At 55.0% G+C, this 23,696-nt stretch overlaps 1 protein-coding gene across 5 annotated transcripts in view; it reads left to right on the top strand.

Annotated features, from left to right (window-relative positions):
- The first annotated feature begins 490 nt into the window (after positions 1 to 490).
- The window catches only part of ACSL6 (acyl-CoA synthetase long chain family member 6), a 64,083-nt gene continuing 40,877 nt past the window's right edge, over positions 491 to 23,696 (top strand). The window contains exons 1-6 of one of the 5 annotated variants that reach the window (XM_007188531.2): positions 536 to 614; positions 980 to 1,065; positions 18,548 to 18,768; positions 22,163 to 22,277; positions 22,972 to 23,036; positions 23,311 to 23,412. In XM_007188531.2, coding sequence (XP_007188593.2) covers positions 981 to 1,065; positions 18,548 to 18,768; positions 22,163 to 22,277; positions 22,972 to 23,036; positions 23,311 to 23,412 — 588 coding nt within the window. In that variant the 5' untranslated portion in view covers positions 536 to 614; position 980. Of the gene's footprint in view, positions 615 to 979; positions 1,066 to 10,422; positions 10,587 to 12,871; positions 13,031 to 18,547; positions 18,769 to 22,162; positions 22,278 to 22,971; positions 23,037 to 23,310; positions 23,413 to 23,696 lie in introns of those variants that run through there. The other 4 variants (XM_007188535.3, XM_007188532.2, XM_007188533.3 and 1 more) reach the window with 4 other exon arrangements.

Below are 23,696 nucleotides of genomic sequence, written 5' to 3'. Positions count from 1 at the left end.
GCGTTAGCGTCAGCGGGAACCGACCCACCGACAAGTGTGCTTCCTAGAACAGGTGACCGCGACCTCTCTGCCACCCGAGCCCGCCCAGCCATAAAAGCCAGCGTCGCGCTGGGTAGGGGTAAGGGTCGCGCGTTGGTGGGGTGCGCGCGGCGTCGCGCTCCTGCGCTCGTCGCCCGTGCGGCCCTCTCCTGCCGGTTTCCCCAGAACTCCGGGTCGTGACGTTAGGCGGGGCGGAGAGGGCCGGTCGGCTCTGCAGCCTGGCCCCTCCCCGCCCGGGGCCTCGGCGGTTCCCACGCGGCTGTGAGCGTGCGGAGCGCCCGGACCTGGACCGCGGCGGGGCTGGAAGGGGGCTGGAAGGGGGCTCCGGTGCAGAGCGGGCGCGTGGCGCCCTCCCCCTCCAGCCAAGACTCCGCAGCCGCGCGCGGAGGCGGGGCGCTGCGGAGCCGGGTGGGGGGGGGCGGGGGCTAAAAATACCCGGCGGCAGCGGCTGCGCGGCTTCTGCTGGGGCTGCGGGGCTGTGGGCCGGGGAGGCCGTGCCGGGCCCATCTGGGTCCCGCTGACCGACATGCTGACCTTCTTCCTCGTGTCGGGGGGCTCCCTCTGGCTGTTCTCGGGTAAGTCTCCCCCCTCTCCCCGTCCTCTTCTGTGACCCTCATCCCTGGCACGCTGTGGGGTCTTGGTCCCGGGCAGGGGGTGATCCCCCAGCCCCGGCTGCCGAGCCGTCCTTTCAGGACTACCCTGGGCCACCCAGGTCTCCCTCTTCCAAATTCTGGCGGGCTCCGGGCCGCGTTTGGGAAGTGCCTGTGTCAGTGAAAATGAGGGGCCTTGCTCTCCGCGACCTCACAACAACTTCCCTCCGGTTCTCGACTCCCCCCGCCCCTTATGGTGAGGACCATCCGCTGAGCAGACTAGGCCCTGAGCCCACTCGTCCCCCAAGGCCAAGTCCAGGGACAGACAGTTCATCCTTGTCCATCTCCAGGATGCAGACCCTGAGGATGTTGGACTCCGAGGTCCCACAGCAGGTCAAGGACATGACCGGGACTGACCTGGGGCTTCCTGATCCTGGTGAGAGGGCCTCCTCACAACCCCTCCTGCCCACCCTTCAGCCGGAGTACACGATTTCTGTAAAGCAGGGTTCACCTGGCTCCTTAGCTATGCCCATGGCTTGTGTCCCCACCCTGCCAGCGCCCACCTCTCCGCCTCAAAGGAGTCAGCCTCTCACCCCTGCATCCTCTCAAGAAACCTTGAGGACCCCCTCTGAATCCCTGCCCAATGCTTTTACCCCCTCCCCACACAGAACCTGGGCTCTCACCCCAGAAGCAGTCATTCACCAGTTTTGCTGCCTACACCAGCCACTCCCCTCTGTGAATGTTGGGTTCCTCTAGGTTATGATACCACTAAAGGGTCTCCACCCACCCCCACCCATACCCCCATGTGCAAATTCAGTCTCATAATGTATGTGAAGTGCTCGAACCTTAAACTGACTTTAAGCTGGACCTGGCCCAGAGCAAGTGCTTTATGAATGTTAGTTTTATTATTATTTCATGCTCAAACAGCATCATCAGAGGAGGTAGTAAGGTTCTTTCTGAGCCGAAGAAGGGGAGGAAGGCGACCCTTTTGAAATCCTTAACTGAAACTTTGCCTGTGTTATTTAATATTCACAGCAAATCCTAGGAGGTTGGTGGTGCTCTTTTTTTACTGAGGTTCATAGGTTAATTGACTTGCCCAATGTCACACGGATAATATCTGACAGATTAGGATTTGATCTGAGTTTTAATTGATTCATCATTGCTAAGTGCTTCCTGGTATCAAGCTTGAACCTAGAGGGTCGGTAGGCCAGGTGATGGTGGGCATCCCCTGACACCATTGCCCTGAGTCAGGCCACAGGGACACCTCCCCTGAGCTGGGGAGAGAGTGAGGCCTCCCTAATCCCCTCAGCTCCCTAAGCTCCTTCTGTCTGCCGTGTCTGAGGACAAGCCGTGCAGGGGCACTCTGGGCCTGATGTGCTCATCCAACAGGCAGGGTTGGAGCTAGAGCTAGGGTTAAGGATAAAGGGCAGAAGTTATCAAAATAATGGTAATGATGATGATGATGATAGTAACAGCCACCATTTATTGCTTGGATGATGGTCTCAGAGCCTTTTCCCTGTGCCAGGACCCCTTTGCCCTACCCTTAGGAGGCCCCCACCCAGCCATGGTAGCCATGGTAGCCAAGGGTAGCTCTCTGGAGCCTTGGTCTTCTGTGGCTACAGGGAAGTGCCTGGGGGCTACAGAGCCACACGTGGCAGGAGTCATCAGCCTCTGAGAAAAAAAGTCTTTGCAGTGCGGGATGCTTGTCTGAAAGTGGGATTCAGGAGATGCCAACTCAGACTGGTCTTCTGTCCTGCTTCAGCGTGGAGTGTTTCCCAAAGCGGTCAGGCGCCTCCTAGAATGGGGAAACTGCCTCAGTGAAAGACTGTTCAGGGGCCTCAGAATGGTCAAGCAGGGTGACTCTTGGTACAGGTGACAGCTTCTTCCCTGGAGACCAAGTTTCTCAGTGGGTACAGGAAATTCCTCAAAGATGCCATACTTGGTGTAAGAGTGAGACACTGAGGCTGGTGTGCGGTACCCACTTCAGACACATTGTGGCATTCCCAGATCATGTCCACCTTGCTTGGGACTTTGCCTGGACCCCAGCCTTTCTTTGAGGGCAGAGAGGACACCTAGGCTAACACTGAGAACACATTCTACCTTGTAATCGCCAGGGTCCCATGGCAGCTGCCAAATCTCTCTGGCTCAGTTAGAAATAGGAGAGGCACCCTGAAGTGATATTACTCTTTGTAGATTTATGTGCCGTTTGCCACCCAATCCAGCCCTAGGGAGACAAGGGAAGGGTAGAGGGGAGCCACCTGGAGGAGGAACTGATTATATGGGGGAAGCAGCCATGTGCTCTGAGCCTTAGGAGAGCTAGGGCTGTATTTGTCCTGTTCCCCGCTGAGGCCAGCGCAGATCCCACCTGTGTGTTGAGTAATAAACAAGGAAACAAAATAGATCCAGTGTGGTGAGTCAGATGCTGTGCCTGGCCCAGGAAAACATGGTCTCAGTGCTGTGAGCACTCAGAGGACTATGGGAGCAATGGATTGGCACTTCTGCCTGCCCATATGGCACCCTTGTACAAAGTAGAAAGAGGCTCCCCTCCTGGTGGATGAATTTCTAGGCTGATGCAGCCCTGTGTCCTTCTGCAGTGTCCAGTCTGTGCAACCATATACCCGACCATCGGTGATGTCTGAGTGGGCTTTTGCAGCATATAGGGGTGTTTTGTCAGAGTCAGGTAGGCCAAACCCCAGGTAGAGAAAATCAGGCCAGCAAAAGTGTGCAGGAAGAACTGTGGTGGGAGGTGGATCTTTAGGGTCTTGTGCCTCAGGAGCCTAGCTTGTAGGAGAGGATGGAGTCGGGATGGAGTCTGGATGGGAGGGGATTCTAGAGAAGAGGGTTTTATTTAGGGGGGGCAGAGGAGCCCTCGATTTAGCTGCAGTGGCCAGGCTGAGCCAGAAGGAGGAGGGTGGAGGCTGGGAGAGCAGTGGGAGGCTGTTGTGATGTTATGGATGAGAATAACTGTGGCCCAAGGATGGCCCAGTTGAGGCTGGGTTCCAGGAAGGGGAAGGTAGGAGGCCCTAGTTGTGACCCTTGGGGGAATGGGGGCTGGCCCTGGTGGCAGAGATTGGTGTGGCAGCAACCTGGCTGTAGGTGTCCGGGGCAGGTGCAGACTTGCACAGCCTAGCTCAGCCCAGCCCCATCAGATTCTCCCCACACCCCTGCTCCCATTAGGGTGGAGGACTGGTGTGAGGTCTGGGGCCATCCCAGGGGGCCCAGGAAGGCAACCAGGGCCCTGACAGATGGTGGGGCACCAGGCAGAACATCTGAGGGCACGCCTCCCAAAAGAAGGCCTGGATTTGCACATGGTGCACCACTGTGTGGGAGAATTCGTACCTCAGTGCCTTCTCTTCCTCCCCGGCCCGTGGTAGGATACAGGGGTGCTCCCAGTGAGAGCACGGTGACACCAGAGGGCGGCAGAAGCCAGCCATTCTGCTCTCTGGCTGGTTTTCTCTCCCTTGTGATTACAGGGGCTCTTGGGTTGACCTTCAGAAGGGCAAACTTGGCTCAGCTACAGCCCCAGATGGGACCCAGGACTGTCCCCCACACACAGCATGCAGGATAAGTGAGCATGAGGAGTTTGCAAAAAGAGGCCGAAGTTACAGGCATTGGTTTAACAGAAGCTGCAGTGTGTAACTAGCCAGTGCCTGGCACATAGTAGGCACTCAGATATTCGTTGAATGAAGTACTTTTTGGGGGGGAGCAGTGTTTTCATGGGGGAAGTGTTGTTGCAAACATGCTGACTTGACTGCTGTTGCCCTGAGCACCCATCACGTGTCTAGCACCATGTTCTACAGTTCCCCAAGCTTTCCTTTAATCTTACCCACAACACTGTGGTGCTGTTAGCCCATTTAATAGATGCGGCACAAAGACACAAGGAGGTTCAGTGGTGAAGCAACTCCTGAGAGCTGTGAGTCAGACCACATGCTCAGACTCCAGGCCAAGGAGGGACCCGGAGGATCAGGCAGGATCAGGCAGGGCCTGAGCCCCTCCAGCAGGCTACTCAGTGGGCACAGACAAGGGAGCAGTCCTTGGACGGGGAGGGTTTAAAGAGAAGACAGGTGTAAAGAGCAAAGAGCGGGGGCTGGCACATAGGAAAGGGCTTACTGAATGTTAGCTAAAGTTATAACACCTTGAGCTAAGCCTTCCTCAAAGGAGGTGCAGGATTCGGACGTGCAGAAAGGGGGTAGGGAAAGAAAAGGCGTTCCAGGCAGAGGGATCCGTGTGAGAAAAGATTGGGAAGATGGATCAATGAGAGTTAGGAACAGACTCTGCTCAGCCAGCGAGGTCTCCAGGGCTGGCCTCTGCGGGCACTAGAAGGCCAGGCCAGGCAGCACAGGCTTCATTCTGTGTGGTAGCTGCATCAAGGACATATGGCCCAAACTGGGCATGTGGATGGCCAAGGTGACACTGTCCCTGCACCCCTCAAGCCGCATGCATCTCCTGGTGGCACACGTGCCACTGAACTACAGTCTTTTGCCTCCTCTACTAGCCCTATGATCTCCTTGAGGGCAGAGCCAGGGTGTCTCCTTCCTGCACCCAAGCCAGGGCTGGCACACAGTGTACATCAGTGTTGATTGCATAAATGAATGATATGAAGAATTCCCTGAGAATAATTTATCTTAATAATGAGGTGTTTTCTCACTACAAGTCCATTGGCTGACAACAGACCTTGAGTGTTCTCCTACTGGGTGCCAGGCTCTATGCCTAGCTGGGGGATATCACCAATATGGTAGAAGCTGTAGGGGAAAGCAGGTGTGAACTCCTTGCAGGCAGAGCCAGATCAGCCTTCAGTGGAGAACCCGGAACAGAAGGAGGTGCTCCAGAAGTGTTTGCTGAATTAACAAGTGAGTGAATGACCACACTCGCAGCTGTGGTGTGACTGGTTTCATAGAAGATAGTCTTCTCTGAGGATGAGATTCTGTTGTTTCCTTAGAGCTCCAAGTTTCCAGTCTCCTAGTAGGCTGGGAACTCCGGCCAAGCAGAGCTGAAATGAGGCCCTAGTCAAGGTCCTCAGCTCACTGGATGATCTGGTGTGATGGCCCCATTCCTGCGTTGGCCTGGCCAGAGTCCCCACTAACCACCCATTGGGCCCCAGGAGGGAAGCACTGTTAGTGAGATGCTACTTTGGGCCCTTGGGGTTGGCCTTCAGGTGAGGCCCAGGGGTGGTCCCACATAATTAATTGCTCAGCTGCTCCAGGAGCCCATAGTTGGTGTGGTCATTCTCAGACCCAGTTACTTTGCGTGGCTCCTGATTCATGTGAGGCTTGGGATCTGTGACAGGCAGAAGTAGGAGGATGGGAAATGGGCTTGGACAGATTCTGAGCCAAGCTGAGCTATCTGTTCAGAAGCCCAATCTGTAATCTCAGAGCCTGAAAGATTTCAAATCCCAAGAAGTCCCATCTGTGCCTGTTTACCAGCTCTTCCTGGAAAACTTTCCTCTCCCGACAGCTACTCCGGGGAGTAGGGGTTCCTGGGGGTGTCCATGGAGAGTTGGGGGTGGCTAGCTTCTGATTTGTCATCTGCTCATTCAGGCCTGCATTGTGAGGTAGCTGTCTCCTGGAGCTTTAGAATGGGAAGCCAGGCCTGGATGGTGCCAGTGAGGTAACAGGCAGCATCTGTTCCCAGGCCCTGGGGTGAGCAAATCTGGGTCGGCACCTGTTAGGGCCAGGAACAGACCTAGGTTGAGTGGGCAGCTCTGGGACAGAGCCCACTAATCAACACTGGCAACACTGCCCTACTCCCAGGGTACCACAGCTTGACCTACCAGCACAGGAGGTAGATAATCGGGGACTGAGCAGGACTTGTCCTGCTGCAGAGCCCTGTTTTTACCACTAGTGTGTTTTCCCTGTTTGTTTGTTTCTCTAGATTGTTCTGGTGGCTGAAGAGTCCCCAGTGGGGTTCCTTCTGACCACACACCCTTGCCCCAGCCTTGGCTATAAACCATTCTGGGCACTGACTGTAGGTCCTGCCACATAGACAGGAGGGCTACTGGGAGGGACAGTAAGGTCAACCAGAGAGTAGACAGCAAGGCCAACTGGAGGCCACACAGCAAGGACAGAGACGGGGATGGGAAGGTAGCCAGAGCTGGGACAAAGTGGGCAGCAAGATGGGATGTGGGCCCACCAGTGAGATGGGACAGGGAGGTTGGCCAGAGGCTGATGGTGAGGCCCTAGAGACCAATAAGAGGAAAGCAGGTATCAGCATGGAGAAGGGGGCCTCAGGGAGGACCCATCTAGGCCTGCAGTGACCCCTTGACTTTGTTTGTTTAATTTATTTATTTAATTTATTTATTTTTGGCTGCGTTGGGTCTTCCTTGCTGCGCAGGCTTTCTCTAGTTGCGGAGAGTGGCGGGCTACTCTTTGTTGCAGTGCGCGGGCTTCTCATTGTGGTGGCTTCTCTTGTTGCAGAGCAGGGGCTCTAGTCATGCAGGCTTCAGTAGTTGTGGCTCATGGGCTCTAGAGTGGAGGCTCAGTAGTTGTGGCACATGGGCTTAGTTGCTCCGCGGCATGTGGGATCTTCCCGGACCAGGGATCGAACCTGTGACCCCTGCATTGGCAGGTGGATTCTTAACCACTGCATCACCAGGGAAGTCCCCCTCTTGACTTTGGAAGGAGCAGTGTTTCTGGCCCTTCTTCTGTGTCCCCTAGCTGCATGAAGCCACCTAGACGCCAGGACCCTGCTTAGTGGTGGAGAATGTACCTTCCCGCAGATGGATTGGATGTGCTTCTCTGGGGGACACCTTCGACTCACCCATACTCAGCCCCCACCCTGCCTGCAGACTGCCTCCCCCTCAGCCTGGCTCTGCCTGGGGTGGTGGAGAGAAAGGGAGGGTGCCCTTCCCCTGGCCAGTGGGCTGTTGGGAGATTTGGGTACATGTGTCCCTGATCTCCTTGCCACAGGTCAGACAGCAGGGAAAGCTGTGACCTGTGAAGACCCCTTTTCCATCTGGACTGACATTTCTTTTCTCTTTATCCTCTACCTCCTGATTCTCCTCCCTGGGGCAGCCCCATGAACCCTCCCAGAGACATGCCTGGCCTCTGGGCTTCATGGGCATATTGTGTGGCCCCAGCTGACAGTAGGAGGACCTGAGGACGGAGGCAGCAGAGCACGGTCATCAAAGATGGGCATTTTCTCTGGGCTGAGAGGCTGACAGGGCCTGTTTCATTTGGATTGCAGGAGATCTGTGGAGCATCTACAAACCCTCCTATTGGCTCAGAATCAGCTCCCAGGTGGTTTTGTCCTAGATTTCCTCTCAGGCTAAATGATCATATGTGTGATTGAGATCTTGCTGTGTCATTGTCTCCTGTTAATGGGAGTCTGAGTAGCAGCCATGCTTCATAGGTTATAAGCTTTGTGCTGTACACATAGATTAGCCTCACTTGTGTTTGTCCTGTCTCTATGTGGGAGAATAGTGCCTAGAGTGTGCACTATTTTGTGCCTGGTTTCTTCACTCAGTATCATCCACGGTGCTATGTGTAATGAGGAAATTTGCAACAATACTTTCCAAAAAAATGTGGAAAATGAAGGCAACACTGTGAGTTGTTCAAGTCAAATGACTCTCCTTTATTCTGAGATCATGTTCTTCCATCTATCTTGCAATAAAATATGCTGGCAGTTTGGTTGGGTTTTTGTTTTGTTATTGATACATTTGTTTAAAAAATAAGTAGGTAGATATAGATACAGACATTTATATATTTGTGCCATGGTTAATGGACAGCTCCTGGTGACCCTAGGGTGTCAGAAGAGCAGCATTTCTGGCCTCTGAAAGTCTGAACAAGATTGAAGTCTGACCTTTTCTTGGAGCCTCTGTGGGGGATGGAGTCCAAGCTCTGGAGCGTGATTGTGCACATTGTGCTCTGGGTCACAAACCCCACCCACAGCTCGCGGGCACCTGTGGCAGCAGCACTCTGGGCAGCAGGCGGAGAATACATGTGACCTCCATTCTTCAAAGTCCTGTCAGTGCACTGCAAGGGCTTTTGTTTACTGTCACATTTTTCTTCCCATTTCTTTGTCCACATTTACCATCAACACCATGAGAATTGCCGTAAGTTCCCTCATTCAAAAAGGTTGCTACCTGAGGCCCAGTCATTACTATTTCTGAAAAGGACAAAACAACAGAGCCTCAGAATGGGCCGATCCCATTTCTTGGTCCCGCCCACCCTGACCTGACGCAGTGCTTTCTTTCCGCAGGGGCCGCAGAGGCCTCCCTCCAGCTCCCTCTGGAAAGGTGGTGGGTTCAGTGAGAATCCAAGCGATGGGTGCTCTCAGTGGGTCGGTGTGAACAACGTCCAGCAACCTTCCCGGGCCAGCCAGGGCCTCGTTTTGCTTTGGTCTGAAAGAGATTTTTGTTGTCCGGTGAGAACAGCCCCAGCCTGGCCGGGTGCCAGAGGCAGCGGCAGGAATACAAACACTTTCATGTGACAGACCCGGGTGGAGAGGTGTGGGCCTGCCAGCAGTGGGCCCTCCCCTGCCGCTGCTCCTCGGGAGGCGGTGATTTGCATATTCCCCATTCATCCTGGCCTTGAAAAGGAGGCCTGCGTTCTCAGTCCTCCGGACCAGCTGAGGGCTGGGCTGCTTGAGCCTGGTTTTAACTCTGTGGATGCCACCGGCTCTCACCGGCCAACAGCAGGTCTTGGTGGCTGGAGGGTGGTGAAAGGCAGCAGCTGCTGTGTGGCCCTGGCCTCCAGAGGGATGATTCAGGAGGTGGCAGGGTCCCACTGACCAGCACAGACTTCTGCTGAGCGGAGTGAGGGTCAGATTTGTTTCTCCTTGTGCCATTCAGAAGAGGAGCTTGGTCAAAGTATGAGGAAGCCAGAAAATTAAGCTGTTTATCAGAGTCCCAGAAAATTTGCCTTTAACCAAAGCAAAACTCCCTTTTCTCTGCTCATTGTCATTCCTGCAAAATAACATTGACCCCTGGAATGGTGGGTATAGGCGCCTTATTGGCTCCTGGCTGCAGCAGGGGTCCCTTTGGCTGGGATCTGGAAGGACAGCTTGCCTGGGACACTTTGGCGTCCTAAAACCCCAATGTGCTAGGTCAGGTGAGTGAGTGGGTGGGCCCTGTTAGCTTGTGGCTGGGACTTCAAAAGCATGAGGCTATATATAGTACAAATCACCATCTTTTTCCCTCTGCAGCTAAATGCTATCTTCCCAGCCTTGCTGCCTCCTTCCCAGGAGCCCCAGCATCTAGTAGGCTCTTTCTAGGACTCTGTCCCCTTCTCAGAACCCTCCTTCCTGCCCTGTTCCTGATCTCCTTGCTCCCCCTCCCTGACTGAGGATATGTCTTAGGTTCTGTTCTGTCTTGTGACTCTCCCCTCCGCCCACCCCCCAGCAGGATGTCCCCAGTTGCTCCTGAGGGAACAAGTGGGCAAAAGCAAATCCCTCTGTTGCTCCCCCCACCTCAACGAACCGCATCTCAACAGAACCTCCTCCCTCCTGCAAGGTGCTTCCCCCTCGCTGGAGGTGGTTACATCCTGTTTCCCCTGTACCCTGGCCACCTGCGGTTGAGCTCTGACAGCATGTCCCTGCCTGGAGCAGCCCATATTCTCTTTCTGAGCTTGAGCCTGTAAGGTTTGCATTGTGTCCTCAGTTTGGGCCAGTGATGGAAATGGATCACTGCTCCTGAGGCCAGGACACTGGTCGCCCTAACCTAGATGGGCTGGGAGGGGAAAGGATCATGTTGCAGCCACAGGATTTGGCTTCCTGCACAGTGGGGCCTGGCCAGGGGGTGTCCTCTGCTTGTGTAGCGCTCATTGGCCCTTGCCACTGTCCCTAGGGTTCTGCCTGCCATCCCAGGGCTTGGTGTGGAAGGAAGGACGATGAGGCCGAGGCTCATCCACACCGTCAGTCCTAGTCTTCGTCCCCTGGAAATATTTCTAAAGGGAGCGTTGCCACTGTCATAACCTGTGCTGTCCCTCCTCGTTCTGAGAATTTTGTCAGGCCTGATTCGTGGTAAGGACAACTTTTATCTCAGAGCTCGTGAAAGACACTGTGTTTCTCTTTGCTCCTCTGCTCTCAAGGCTATTTGTATTTTTAAGTGTCTGAAAGTATTGTTTGAGCCTGGCTTCCTGGTGCCGTTGTCAGGACTGTGGGCCTATGTTCCCTGACCAGGGCTTAGGGTGAGTGAGATTCTTGAGAGGTGCTGGCCTGAGGATGGGGGCGGACGGTGCTGGGGGCTGCTTCCCACCCCCAGTGAATTGCTGAAGGGAGGCATGTTCACGGTGGGTTCGGGCTATTGAGACAGGGGCCCTGTGCAGTGGTCAGGCACAGCCAACTTTAGTTAGGCCTTTCTACATTCAAGAGGCCTAAGTAAACCTTCAGAGCTATAATCAGCCTCCTCAGGGAGGTTTGGCAGGCGAGCCACCCTGTAACCCAGCAACCCTGAATCCTGGGCCCGTCTCTCTTGGGGGAACATGTGGTGGGTCTCACCTGGCAATTCCCAGCTCGGGGAGGCCCTTGACCCCATGTCTGCCCCAGTCATCTGTGGTTCTGTGACTCTAATTAAAACCCAGGAGGAAGGTGGAGAGAAAGCCCCTCTCACAGCACAGACAAGCGTGAATCCCTGTGTGGACGGGGTGGGGGCCAGCTGAGTGTGGGCTGCTGTGTTTGCGTCTCTACAGATCAGGGTCACACAGGTGTGATGGTGAGATTTGTGCTTTTCCTAACCTAGTGCCTGGGCCACACACGTCCTGGGGCAGCACTGCTGGGCCGTGACTCTCTGCCTCTGGCACCCTGTGTGGTTTTCTGTCAGCCAGGACCTTGGTTGTGTCCACTGGATTTTCTGCCCCAGAAGCTGCCCTGAGAAGTATTAAAGGAGGCTTTCGTCTTAGTTAACAACATCTCTGAAAATGTACAGAGAAAAGTAAGGGTCCTGCCAAGAAGGAAGGAAAAGGGGCTTTGGGGGCTGAGGGTTGGTCCTCAGGCATTTGTGCATTTTAAAGCTTCCTCCAGGTGTGTTGCCGGAGGCTGGGGCCTGGGGGCCCAGGCAAGCTTTTGCCAAGTTCCAGGTTAGGGCTGCTGAGGTAGGAAGCTCTCTGCGCAGCCCGCCCGCCGCAGGTGGTGGGGTGGGCAGTGGAAGCCCTATCAGCCCCAGGGAAAGTGTTGCAAGGCCTTCGGGCTCTAGAGTTTCCAGGCAGGTTATGAACACAGCTCTTGAGAGGGAACTCAGAGTGCTAGGCCGAGACCTGGGGCGGTCTTGCTGCAGAGGAGGATGGCGTTGGGCAGACAGCGGCCCTGTCCTGGAAGCACCAGTTGTGAGTAGGGCCTGGGAGTGGTGAGCTGGTTCCTGCGGGCTGGACCTGCCTTTTACTCTCCATGTGCCTGCTGTGAGCCCAGCCACACCCTGGCTGTGGAAGTAGGAGTCAAAAAAGGCCATACACGATCACCACCCCAACTCCTCACCCAGTGGAGAAATCTTGCAGGAGTGAGACCCTGGGTGTCCTGGGACCTCACTGTCCCAGTCTGTCTGCCAGAGGTGTTGAGGGAGTTTGGGGCTCAGCTTTGGTTCCAACAGGCCTGGGTGTGGATTCTGGCTCCAGGATGGCCATTCCCCTGGCAAGCCAGGAAAGCGTCTCTCAGGGCAGGCTTTAAGGAGGGGCTGGTGTGCTGCCCTGGGGTCTTGTGGGGGAGCTAAGCCATTATCTTCTACCTGCTGACCCTGGTGTTTGGTCTGGAGTGTCCCCACTGCCCAGAGCATCTCTGAGCAGATGTTTTATCCGGGACTGTGCCTAATCTCCTTCCTCTCCCCAGTAGACTGGTTGTGACCTTGTGGGGTGGGGGTGGAGGCAGCCCCTGGAAGGTGCTGGAGGAGATTCCTGGGCAAAGGTGCAGGCCGCCCAGTGCAGGTCGCCCTCGGCACCGGGGATCTGGCCTCTCCACGCCCACTTCCACCATTCCCACCACCCCTACCGCTCGTGCAGCCTGCAGGTCCCCAGCCCATGGCTGCGGGCCTGGCCCTTAATCAGTGCCACAGATAGATGTGTAAGAAGACTTTGTCCTTAAGCAACCCTCTGACGAACTCCTCTCCAGGACTGAAGACAGGGTAGGGGTGGGGAGAAGCAGAGGGGTGTGAACTGAGGCTCTTGCAACCTGGCAGAGTTGGGGTTAAGGCTGGGTTGCTTGCCTCTGAGCTGATCTGAGCCAGCACTGCCCCGTGTGCAGATGCAGGGGAGGGGCAGCGAGGGGCCTGGAGGGGCCAGCAGCTCCCCATAGAGCTGTTCTGTGCCCGGGTCCCTGCCAGACCTGCTGCCACAGCTGCCAGGGAGCCTCTGCCACCACTGCTAGAGCCTCTACCACCAGCCAGCTTCTCAGAGCAGGCATTCGTTGCCATCGGCTGTCCCCAGGAGGGCAGACTTGGGGCAGGGCCTTCGCCACTTTTGAGCTTTGATCAAGATGTGGTAAGCTCTCTCCCTAAGCCCCACACATCCTTTATAAAGGGAGGCTGGTACTAGTGGGACCAGCTCAGCTGCCTCCCCAGTCCAGGAGCCTGCTGGAAAGGTAGGGTGTGAATGCATGTAATTTTGCAAGTTGTCTTTGAGCCCTTTTGGCTGGCAGAGACAGAGTAACTGCTTCAGCTAACTTCTATCTACTGAATGTCTCCCTTACCGCGTGCCTGGTACCTTATTCTCTGTCCATGAGATTTTTGAGATGAGGCCAGAGGGGTAAAGTGACTTGTCCAAGGTCATACAGCTGTCAAGAGTATGAGTCAGGATTTGGACCCGGGTCAGTCCAGCACCAGAACTCCCCTTAGGGCCCTTTCCCTGGCTTGTTTGCTGGGGCCCCTGGCCCCTGGGAGGTTATGATTTCATTTCAGAGCTCTTCATTGGGAGTTAAGGAGGTTCTTTAATGATCTGCTGGCTTGCCTTGTGCTTCCCCATTTCTGAAGCCCTCAGAAGTTTTCATAGACCCAGAACCCCATTGCAAGGACCCCCACCTGCCTCCAGGCTGATACAGAGCGAAGCTGGTGTGATTCTAAGGGGAGGGAAGAATCTGAGGATCATGGAGGGTCTCAGTGCCAGCATGATGAGTTTGAATTTTTGTCCTAAGGTAGGAGGGAGCCAGGTAAGGTTTTTGAGCAGCATCATGATATGGTTATGTCTGTGTATCAGGAACATAACTTTGGTATCAGTGTAAACACTGGTTAGAGCAAGGAGACCTGTGAGGAGACTGGTGTGGGAGTCTGGACAGCACTTGGTGGTGGCTGGACCAGGCCAGGCCAGGGGGGTGGAGAGGAGTGGTCAGGTTTGGAAGGTGTTTAGGAAGTAGTCCTGATAGAACCATCTTGCTAGATCGTGAAGGTCTAGAGTCAGGAAGCTGGACCAGCAGAGAGCTCTTGGAGTGGAGCCATGGGTCTCAGGGCCATCTCCACTGGAAATGTGCCCTCGGGCTCTGCTTCTGCTCCCTTGAAGTCAAAATACTTCTGACCAGGGCCCCCTTCCTCCCATTCTCTCCCTTCCTGGGTTTTGACAGCTATGCCTCTCACTACCCACCTTCCATGTGCCCTGAATCAGCAGAAGACAGGGCAAGGTGGGGAAGTCCCACTCCCCCCAGCCTGTGCCACCACTTGGTATTCTGAACTGGTCTATGCCCAAGGAGAAGGCATAGGATGTGCTAGAGGAGAGGAGGCTAGTTGATGCTGAGGGCTGGGTCCCCGTGCCGGGTGAATATTTACAAACACTCACAGCCGCTCCCTTGGCAACACCAGCACCACTGATTCCCTTGGGTGCTGTCCCCCTCCCCCCTGCCCCCCGTGCCCCATGCTGCTGCAACCAAGAGAGCCTCCTGGGGGCATGGAAGGAGGCAGCCATGGCTGGGACCCCAGGGACAGAGAAAGAGAGGAGGTCAGAAGAGGCCAAGGCCCTGTGAAATAATGAGATAAGACCAGACTCCCAAGCCAAAGGCCTGGTGGCACAGGCTGGCTCTGAGGTCCATGTCCTCAGAGGACCTGAATTTGCAGCTCTCCACTCCAGTGGCTCCCGGCGGTCTGAAGGGCATCTCATGGTATGTGCAAGCACCCGTGACTGTCTGAGGTTGGCAAGCCTGTAAGAATGACACCCTCTGGTTGCTGCCCAGCCAGGAAGGGGCAGAGGCTCAGCCTTAGGACTAGAGGAGCTGCAGTCACTTTAGACGCCTCCTTAGGGGTGGGCACCTAAATAGAAGCCTGAGGAGGAGTGGGTGGCCAAGCCCTTTTCCCACCACCCTCCAGTGTCCTAGGCGAGTGGGCTTCCTGGAAGAGAACCCAGCCATGGGAAGATGGCAAGTTCATAATGTGAGGCCAGAAGGGAGCCCACCTGTGGTGTGTGCGTGCTGAAGAGTAAGTGACTGGCCTGACTGGCTGATCCCTGCTTACGGGCTCTGGTGGCCCCTACCCGCTGCAACCTGCCTGGGCTCTTCTGAGCAGGCCTGAAGGTGGTTTTCTGTGGGTTCAGCACTACTGCAGAGGAGAGCATGGGTTTGGGTATGGATGGTACAATGTAGGCAAGGGTTAGGGTTGCGATGCAACACAAGGCAGTGGTTTGAGAGGCCGTAGTCGTCTGGGGCTCGAGTCCTGGCTCCCCTGCTCGCTCACTGTGCCCCTGTGAATGGCAGGTAACTTCTTCAGTGGAGTCTCTATGTCCTCACCTTATAATGAGTACATGGAGCTGTCATGAGGATTGAGCAGTGCAGTGTGTAGGCATGGGTTCCCACATACTAGCAATTCAGGAAGTTTAGGCAAGTTCTCTTCTTCCCTCTCTTGGAAACTGTGATACTTTTATGATGGCCGAAAGCTCTGCACATCTGGGAAACCAGCCTCAGACTTGTGGCACTGACCCTCGTACACGATTTCATGGGCTCAAGACTTTATTTCCTGAGAGAATATTTAGTTTGCTAAGTGCCCATGGTCTCCCTCAGCTCCAGCCTTTGCATATTTGCTTCCCTCTGCTTGGGACACCCTTTCCTCTATCTCCTTCAGTCTCAGCATCAATACCACTTCTTGCCAGAAGCCTGCCCTGACTCTCCGTACCTGAGTTGGGCATCTTCTCTGGTTCCCCATGCCTGATCACAGCCCAAACTGCACTCACGGCACTGACCACTGCCTCATGTATTTCCCCTATAAGATTGCGGGCAGGCCCACATCTGGCTTGTCCCAGTGCCCAGCACTGAGCTAGCTCAGAGCAGAGGCCATATGAGGGTCTGCTAGGTGAATGGGTAGGTGGATGGGTGGGTGGGTGGATGGCTTGGCCATTCTTGTCTGTGCTCTGTGACAACCCCAGCATTGCAACCAGTGCCCACTTTTGGCTGTAGCTTAGGGCCTGTGAGCAACTGCCAAGGGCCAGGGACTGGTGGTAGTAAGGCATCCTTCCGGGGTTTTCTCTAAAACTTTTGGGACCACATACTTGAGCCTCAGAGCTGAGCCGGGACTTCTTGGGCCTTGGCTTCCTAGCCCATGGAGTCAGTTCAGTCCATTAGAGGAAACCTCATTCAGCTCTCAGAGCTCACACCAGGAGCTGGTGGGCATATCTAGATTTTCCACTATGTAGTGAGTCATTTATCTGATGTGCCTGGCTGTGACTTAGTCTGCCATTTGCAGCTTAAGGAAGTAAATCTCCCAGGAAAGCCAGCTGGCCTCCTGCCAAGGGTCCTCCCCAGAGCAGTTTTCCTTGGTGAATTCACTGCGGTCCATAGCCTGCCCTTTGCTGATGCAGAACCTTAATTTGACCAGTATGCCAGGAGTGGTTTGTTCCTGTGGGATGGCCTCAAAACTGATCCAGTTCAAGGAGGCTGCTGGTAAAACTGGATTTCCGGCTCAGGGACTCAGTGAGAATGCTCTGGCTGGCTGGGGGCTCACTTCTCTCACCCAGAGCCTGTAGGTGGTTGATGAGCGTTCCCCGGACTCAGACAGCCTGTCATGCCATCCGTAGAGCATAAACTCCCGTGGGTCCGTACTACCTGGGTTCGGCCATCTCTGTCCAGTGGTTATTCTGCCTGGGCTGAGCAGCCTCCTTGGTCTGACAAGCATACCTCTAGCCATCTCTTTAGTCCCGGCGTGCCTCCAGCTATGCCAGATCCAGCATGAGGAGCTTTACATGCCTGAGTGATAATGTCCCCATTTTAAAGATGGGGAAGAAGAGGTCTAAAGAAGTGGGGTATGCTCAACCTAGCATAGCTCATAAGTGAAGGAGAAGGGACTTGAACTCTGGAGCTTTGCCTGCTTTCTCTACAATGGCTTTGCACAGCATCGACCTTATTTTTGGTGTGGTGATGTTACAGTTCAGCACAAATGCCACTTATTGGGAGTTCAGCAGATCTCTTTTCCCTTAGGGGTCAAGCGATTGCTGTTTGGCTCATATCCCGTGGCTGCAGAGTAGCTGTTGTTGGGTTTCTCATTCTTTCCCAAGAAGGGAAACAACAGCCATGCACCCAAAGGTGGGGGGTGGAAGGCCAGTGACTGTCAGCCTGGAGCCCACACAATCCTCATTGCGCTGGCAGACCTATAGGTGTCGTACAGCACTTCCAGCTTTAGGCCCTTCAGGTGGACAGTAACACCAAGAAGGCCCCAATGGGGATAAAGCATCCAACGGGCCCTCCCTGGCTACCTTCCTCAGTCCTAGGCGAAGTGCAGACCCCTGAGCCCAGCTGGCCATATGTCTATTCTGCCAGCACTACTTCACTTAGCAGCTAACAGGAGGACATGGTAGCACTTGGAGACTTCCCTCTTTGAACCAAATTCAGTCACCAGTGCTTCTCACAGAAAAGCTCCCCCTGCCCCCCTCAGGGCATCCTCCATGTGCCGCTATAGGCCCACTGTGTCCACTTGGACTGCAATGGGTGAGCGTGACACCCTGACCACCATATGCAATGTCACGAGGGTTTCTCGTTACCCCTAGGAGTGCACACAGCACTTTGCTGAGCCTTTTCTCTCCAAGCCTTCATTCCTTTCCCTTCCCACCAGCTTAACTCCTGCTCCCCTCTGGCACCTCCTTTTTCCTCTGGACATTAGCAGATGGGATCCCAGGGAGGACGGCACAGGCCTAGTTAATGGTGGGGCCAGCTCTTCTTCTTGGGTCTTGGTCTGTGGTGGTGCAGAGCTGCAGTGCAGTCTGGGGTCAGAGAGCAGTGCCCGGACCTCACCCTGGCTGCTCTTGGGAACTCTGCTATTCCTCAGAAAGATGGCCCCAGCATCACCTCTGGCACTGGCAGGCCTTTGGCTACAACTTTTCTTCAAGGAGACCCCATGGTGGGCCAGGATGTGGGCCTAAGGGGACTCTGCTGTGTGTCATCCCCTGGACCCTTGTCAGGTAGCTCATTGTCCTCAGATCTTGAGGGCAGGAAGTGTCTGTCAGGGCTGGTCTGTGGGCTCTGCCACCTCGCTTTCTCTGGGTCCCTTAGGGTGAGAGCCTGGTGCTGGCAGCTTTGAGGTGGAGTGGAAGGAGTTTGCATCCCTTCACCCCCAGTCGTTCTGGGCACTGTGCTAGGCACCCCTGCCGCCCCTCTGTCCAGTCCACGTCGCAGGAGCAAGGATAAGCAAAATGCTGTGACCACACAGGAGAGGCAGTACACCCGGGCCCTAGGGCTCAGGAGGTGTTCACTCCAGAGCTGTCAGAGCACGCTCTACTCCTCAAAGATGGGGAAGTACGCGTCAGGCAGGGCCCAGGGCCTGAGTGTATGTTTCTCAGGAAAACTGGGCCGGATGTCTGACTGTCAGGTATGACTGCTAAGGGCTCTCTGGCCTGTCACGGGGAAAGGCCCTTCCAGGCGCCCAGCTTTCAGGATACACTTGTGTTGCACCAGGAGGCTGTATACCCCAACTCGCTCGAGGCCTGGCCAAGATTAGTGTGTTGCCTGTGACGCAAGACAAGTGGGAGGAGAGGCCCAGGACTGCTCTCTTGCCTCCTGTCAGGGCTCCTCCTTCACCTGCCTCTTGTTTCCCGCAGAGTACATCCTCTCGCTTCTGGAGAAGATGCAGACTCAGGAGATCCTGAGGGTGCTGCGGCTGCCCGAGCTGGGCGACTTGGGCCAGTTTTTCCGCAGCCTCTCAGCCACCACCCTCGTGAGTGTGGGTGCGCTGGCTGCCATCCTCGCCTACTGGTTCACCCACCGGCCAAAGGCCTTGCAACCGCCGTGCAATCTCCTGATGCAGTCAGAGGAGGTGGAGGTGAGCAGGGTGTGAGCAGCTGGGCTGTGGGAAGTAGTAGGCGGGGGACAGGCATCTTGAAGGAAGAAGCCAAACTTGTGGCTTATTTGACCTCAAATGGCCCAGAGAATCTCCCTTTCTCCCGGCAGCCAGCCAGAAAGCCCAGAAGTGGCCCTGGGCAGGCTCTCCTACTAGATGCTCCTTCTGCCTCTCCCAGTAACTGAAGCCTGGGCAGAGACTGACCTTGGCTTTGCCCTGGGCCTCTGGTTTGCCTGCTTCTTGGGTAGGGTGCCTTGGCTTACAGTTGCCTCAGTAGGCGGTCTAAGCATGTGCTCAAGGGGCTGCCAGGTAAATTCCCTCCCAAATTCTCCCTGTGCCCAACCCTGGTCTGGAGCTGGGACCCAGAGCTGAGCCCACCCAGGTCCCTGCCCTCCCAGAGCACACACGGACTCACAGGTAGAGCCACTGAGGGAAGAAGGGATGGTGGCCCAGCCTGGACAAGGGTGTTCCAGGCTCTGTCTAGAAGGACCAGTAAGATTTCGTTCTTAAGTTTATGGAGTTTATTTTGCCTTTTTAAAAAACTTTAATTCTATTTATTTTGAATAGATAATATAGTCACACAGTTCAAAAGCAACCAAAGGACATAGACTGAAAAGCTTCCACCTTCTTCCCCTTGCCTCTAAGTTCTCTTCCCCTGAGAACTGTGTTAGCAGTTGTCCACAAGCAAATGTATAGATGTCTGCCCACCTTTTAAAATGATAACATGCCACATACACTGTGCAGCACCTTGCTTTTGCTCTAGATGGTATGTCGTGCAGGTACCAATCAAAAGCATGACAGAGTTTGGCCTGGTGGGAGAGGGCTCAGGTCGAGATAGGGCTGGGATCTTTAGGGCATTTTTCCAGCAGAGGGAATGATGTGTGCAGAGGTGAGAGTGTGTGATAACACACCTGGTGGCTTTGGGAAATGGCGATTCATGTGGTGTGGCTGGGAGGTGGAGGGGGCTGCGGATGCGTCGGTAGCCTGTGGTTACCAGCAGCCGTGGGTTTGCAGGCTGGCCATGCCTCTTACTAGCCTGATGGTCCTCGGCAGTTTCTTAGCTCTCTGAGCCTCAGTTTCCTCATGTGTCAAGTGGGCAATAAAAAGAGTATCTGCTTCCTAAAGTTATGGTAAGGATTTGGTGAGATGATGCAGAGAAAGCACTAAGATGTATTATTTTTGGTAAGCTTACAGTTACAACTCATCTGGAGAGGCCAGCAAGGACAAAGCCCCGTTAACTGGGCAGGGACCCTTGGGGATGGGCAGCCTGGATTTATTTGAGGCTTTCAGTAGTAGGAGAGACAGGGCCAGTTTTTGCTGTGGCTTTGGCAGGGGCAGGCATGAGGAGGCAATGGGGGCTTCTGGGCTGGAGGTGACAGTGGTCTGGATGGGGTCAGGTTGAGCGCCACAGAGTGAGTCGCCTCACGGGTCTGGCTGGGAGGACAGGGCATGGACACAGCTAAGGCCTCCCTTCCTGGGGAGGATGGAGCCCTCCCTTGCTTCATCCCCCAGGAGTGTAGGAATCTGGAGTGACTGGAGTGAAGGAGGAAAGGAGAGAGTGGTAGGAAATGAGATGAGAGAGGTAAGAGGGGCCCAGATCATAGAGGGCCTGGTAGCATTTACCCTGTGTGCTACACGGTAGGAAACAATTCATATCATGTCACTCACCCTGGCTTAAAATCCTTCCCTGCTCCCCGTTGTCCTCAACCTAAAGCTCAGACTCCTCACCTTGATATGCAGCCTCTCTGGCCTCCTCCATTTACCACTTGGAGTGGCATGAATTGCCTACAGTCTCCCAGGTGCCTCCTGCCCCATGTGTTTGCACTCCCTGTTGCCTCTGGTGAAACCGCCATTCCTTGTTCCTCATTCTTCCCAGTAAACCCTTTTGTTTTTTTAAAAATTTTTTTTCTATTTCTTTCTTTCTTTAATTAATTTATTTATTTTGGCTGTGTTGGGTCTTTGTTGCTGTGTGCAGGCTTTCTCTAGTTGTGGCGAGCGGGGGCTACTCTTCGTTGAGGTGCGCAGGCTTCTCATTGCAGTGGCTGCTCTTGTTGCGGAGCATGGGCTCTAGGCGCGCGGGCTTCAGTAGTTGTGGTGCACAGGCTCAGTAGTTGTGGCTTGCGGGCTCTAGAGTGCAGGCTCAGTAGTTGTGGCGCACAGGCTTAGTTGCTCAGCGGCATGTGGGATCTTCCTGGCCCAGGGCTCGAACCCGTGTCCCCTGCATTGGCAGGCGGATTCTTAACCACTGCGCCACCAGGGAAGCCCCCTCTTTGTATTCTTCAAAACCCAGCTCAGCGGCCACTCTCTGACATACCTGCCCACTGAGCCCCTTCTGTCTCTGGCACACAGTCTCTTGCTGTCTCATTTCTGTCCCCCTGGGTACTAACCAGGTCTGAGTGTATCTGTCCCCAGATTCCCACACAGGTCCTGCATGGGCCTGGTGCTCAGGAAGCACTGGCCAAACAGAACTTTCCACTGCAGAACAGCTGAGTGCTGCCTGTGGTTTTGAGTTTGGCTGTTGGCACTGTGGCTGTCACATTTTTCCTCAGACCTGATGTTCCAAGAGGTAGCGGACCATGGGCCAGCCCAGTGCAGCCCAAATAGTGCTCAAAGAAGAGGTGGAGCCGTGATACTGGAGAGTTCTGGGTTTCGGGAGCCTGAGGAGGGGTGGCATGTGGAAGGGAAAGAGACAGGAGAAGCCCAGCTCCTTTCCCCCGCCCCCAGCACAGATGGTGTTTGCTACAGTCCCACTCTGGATCCATACCACCGAGGGCCTGGGCATCTACTATGCCATTCCCTCCACTGCCTTCTAGGCCTCTTTTCCCAGCCAGTCCTCAAACTCATCACACTGTTATGTGAATGATGGATGGCAGCCTTCTTAGCTAAAGACGGCTCCCAAATGATTCTTAACCTACGTGCATAGCAGCAACACCTTGGCAGGTTGGTCCTGATGCAAGGGGCAGCCTGACTCTAGCCAGTACTCCCCATTCTGCTGTATGAGTGAACCACGGGTGTGTATGAACAGTAACTGAAGATTCTGGGCATTTAGTGTATGCTGCCTGGTGTGTGGGTGCTGTGTGTGTGTATGTGTGTGGGAGACCAGTGTACTGGGCCCCTGGGCATGAGCCACCTGTGTTTGAGTGTGGATGCATACAGGTCCAGTGTGTACAAGCCACGTGTACATGAATGTGTGTAGAGTTTGTGTGTGTACAGCCCAGGTGTGTGTAGGCCATGTGTGTGAGTGCACACAGAGTGTGTCCCAGCTCCAACTATGTGGCCCGGGTGTGTATCCAAGCCAGGCGCATGCTGGTGCCCTCTCCTGATACCCCTGCCTGCCTGCATCAGCCAGCTTCTCTGGCCTGTGCTTGGCTCATAGGACAGTGGTGGGGCCCGGCGATCTGTGATAGGGGATGGCCCTCAACTGCTCACCCACTACTATGACGATGCCAGGACCATGTACGAGGTGTTCCGCCGTGGACTTAGCATCTCAGGTGAGAGGGGCCATGGGGGTGTGGAAGGGCTGTGGCAGGGGTTGAGCAGGTGCAAGGGTGTGGGTGAGCAAGCATGGTTCCAGGGGTATGGCAGGTGAGTCACGCCCAGGTCCAGAGGAGAGAAGCCATTCTTGGCCCTCCTGCCACCCAGTCAGACGAGTAGCTGCATTATGAGGCCAAAGGGCTGACCTCAGCTTTATTACAGCCCTGAGAACTGCTGACCTTAAGCTGTCTCTTTGCTCATATTCTATATCTCCTATTGGCAGCCCCTCGTGAGCCTTGAACTCGCAGGCTGCTAGCTGGCATGGTTCTGAACCTGAGCCTCCGAGATGTCTGGGTGACCCATGGCGTGGGGTGAAGGGAGTTGTCACAGAGAGGCAAACTGCCACCTCTGCCCAGTGGCCCCCAGGTCTCCATGTCCTCTTGGGGCTGCATCACACAGGTCATTGTGGAAACTAGCGCTGTGTCAGTTCCCATTCCTGGGCCTTCCTGATCTCCCTGGGGAGATGCCATGCTTGTGTACTTTAGGCCTTCTTGGACTTCAGCAGTTTAGACAGGCAGCTGGGGAGCAGTTCACTTGGCCCATGGACCACCTCCCAGGATGGGATATTCATCCAGGTGTCTGATGGGCAGGTTCAGTGGCTCCCACACCCTGCCCTCCTCCCTGGCACAAGGCCTGCTTATCTCTGTGTAGGGAATGGACCCTGTCTTGGCTTCAGGAATCCCAAGCAGCCTTATCAGTGGCTTTCCTACCAGGAGGTGAGTAATAGAAGACAGGTCCCACCCTGTCTACCCACACAGACCTGGCACTTGGGTGGGGGGGCTTGTGGGCATCCCGGAGGCTCTCAGAGGGTCATTTTTTCTCCTTGCCTGGACTGTCTGCCAAACTCCTGGCAGCAACCTCTCAGGACTTCCAGCATCACTGGGTAGGGAGTTGGGGAGCTCCCTCAGACCATAGAAATCCCACCTGGGGATCTCCCTTCCCTGCTGAAGAGTCCTTGCTTTCCCATTACTGCCCCATGTTTGTGTGCAGGTGGCCGACAGGGCTGAATTTCTAGGGTCTGGACTTCTCCAGCACAATTGTAAACCATGTACAGATCAGTTTATCGGCGTTTTTGCACAAAATCGACCAGAGGTGAGCATCTCCCTTAACTGGTTTTAGAGGCATCAGTGGAACACAAGCTTGGGTACTGTAGAACAGCCCTGCTCCTGCTGTCTGTAGGGCCTGGGACAAGAGGAAAACTGGAGATCCTTGGTCCATGCCATCCCCCACTCCCTTGGCTCTGTCCCTCATCAGGGGTGGACATTCCAGCCAAGTTCCATCTACACCCTACCTAGCTGTCCAAACAGTGGCTCCCTGAGCCATGGGGGAAGAAGGACCTGGGGAAGAAGGCCATGCAAACCCCGGAGGTGGGCCTG

Source organism: Balaenoptera acutorostrata, chromosome 2, assembly GCF_949987535.1.
Source record: "Balaenoptera acutorostrata chromosome 2, mBalAcu1.1, whole genome shotgun sequence".
In the NCBI taxonomy this organism is placed as follows: Eukaryota; Metazoa; Chordata; class Mammalia; order Artiodactyla; family Balaenopteridae; genus Balaenoptera; species Balaenoptera acutorostrata.
Note: the sequence above shows the minus strand (reverse complement) of the source record. Positions and strands in the feature narration are given on the sequence as shown.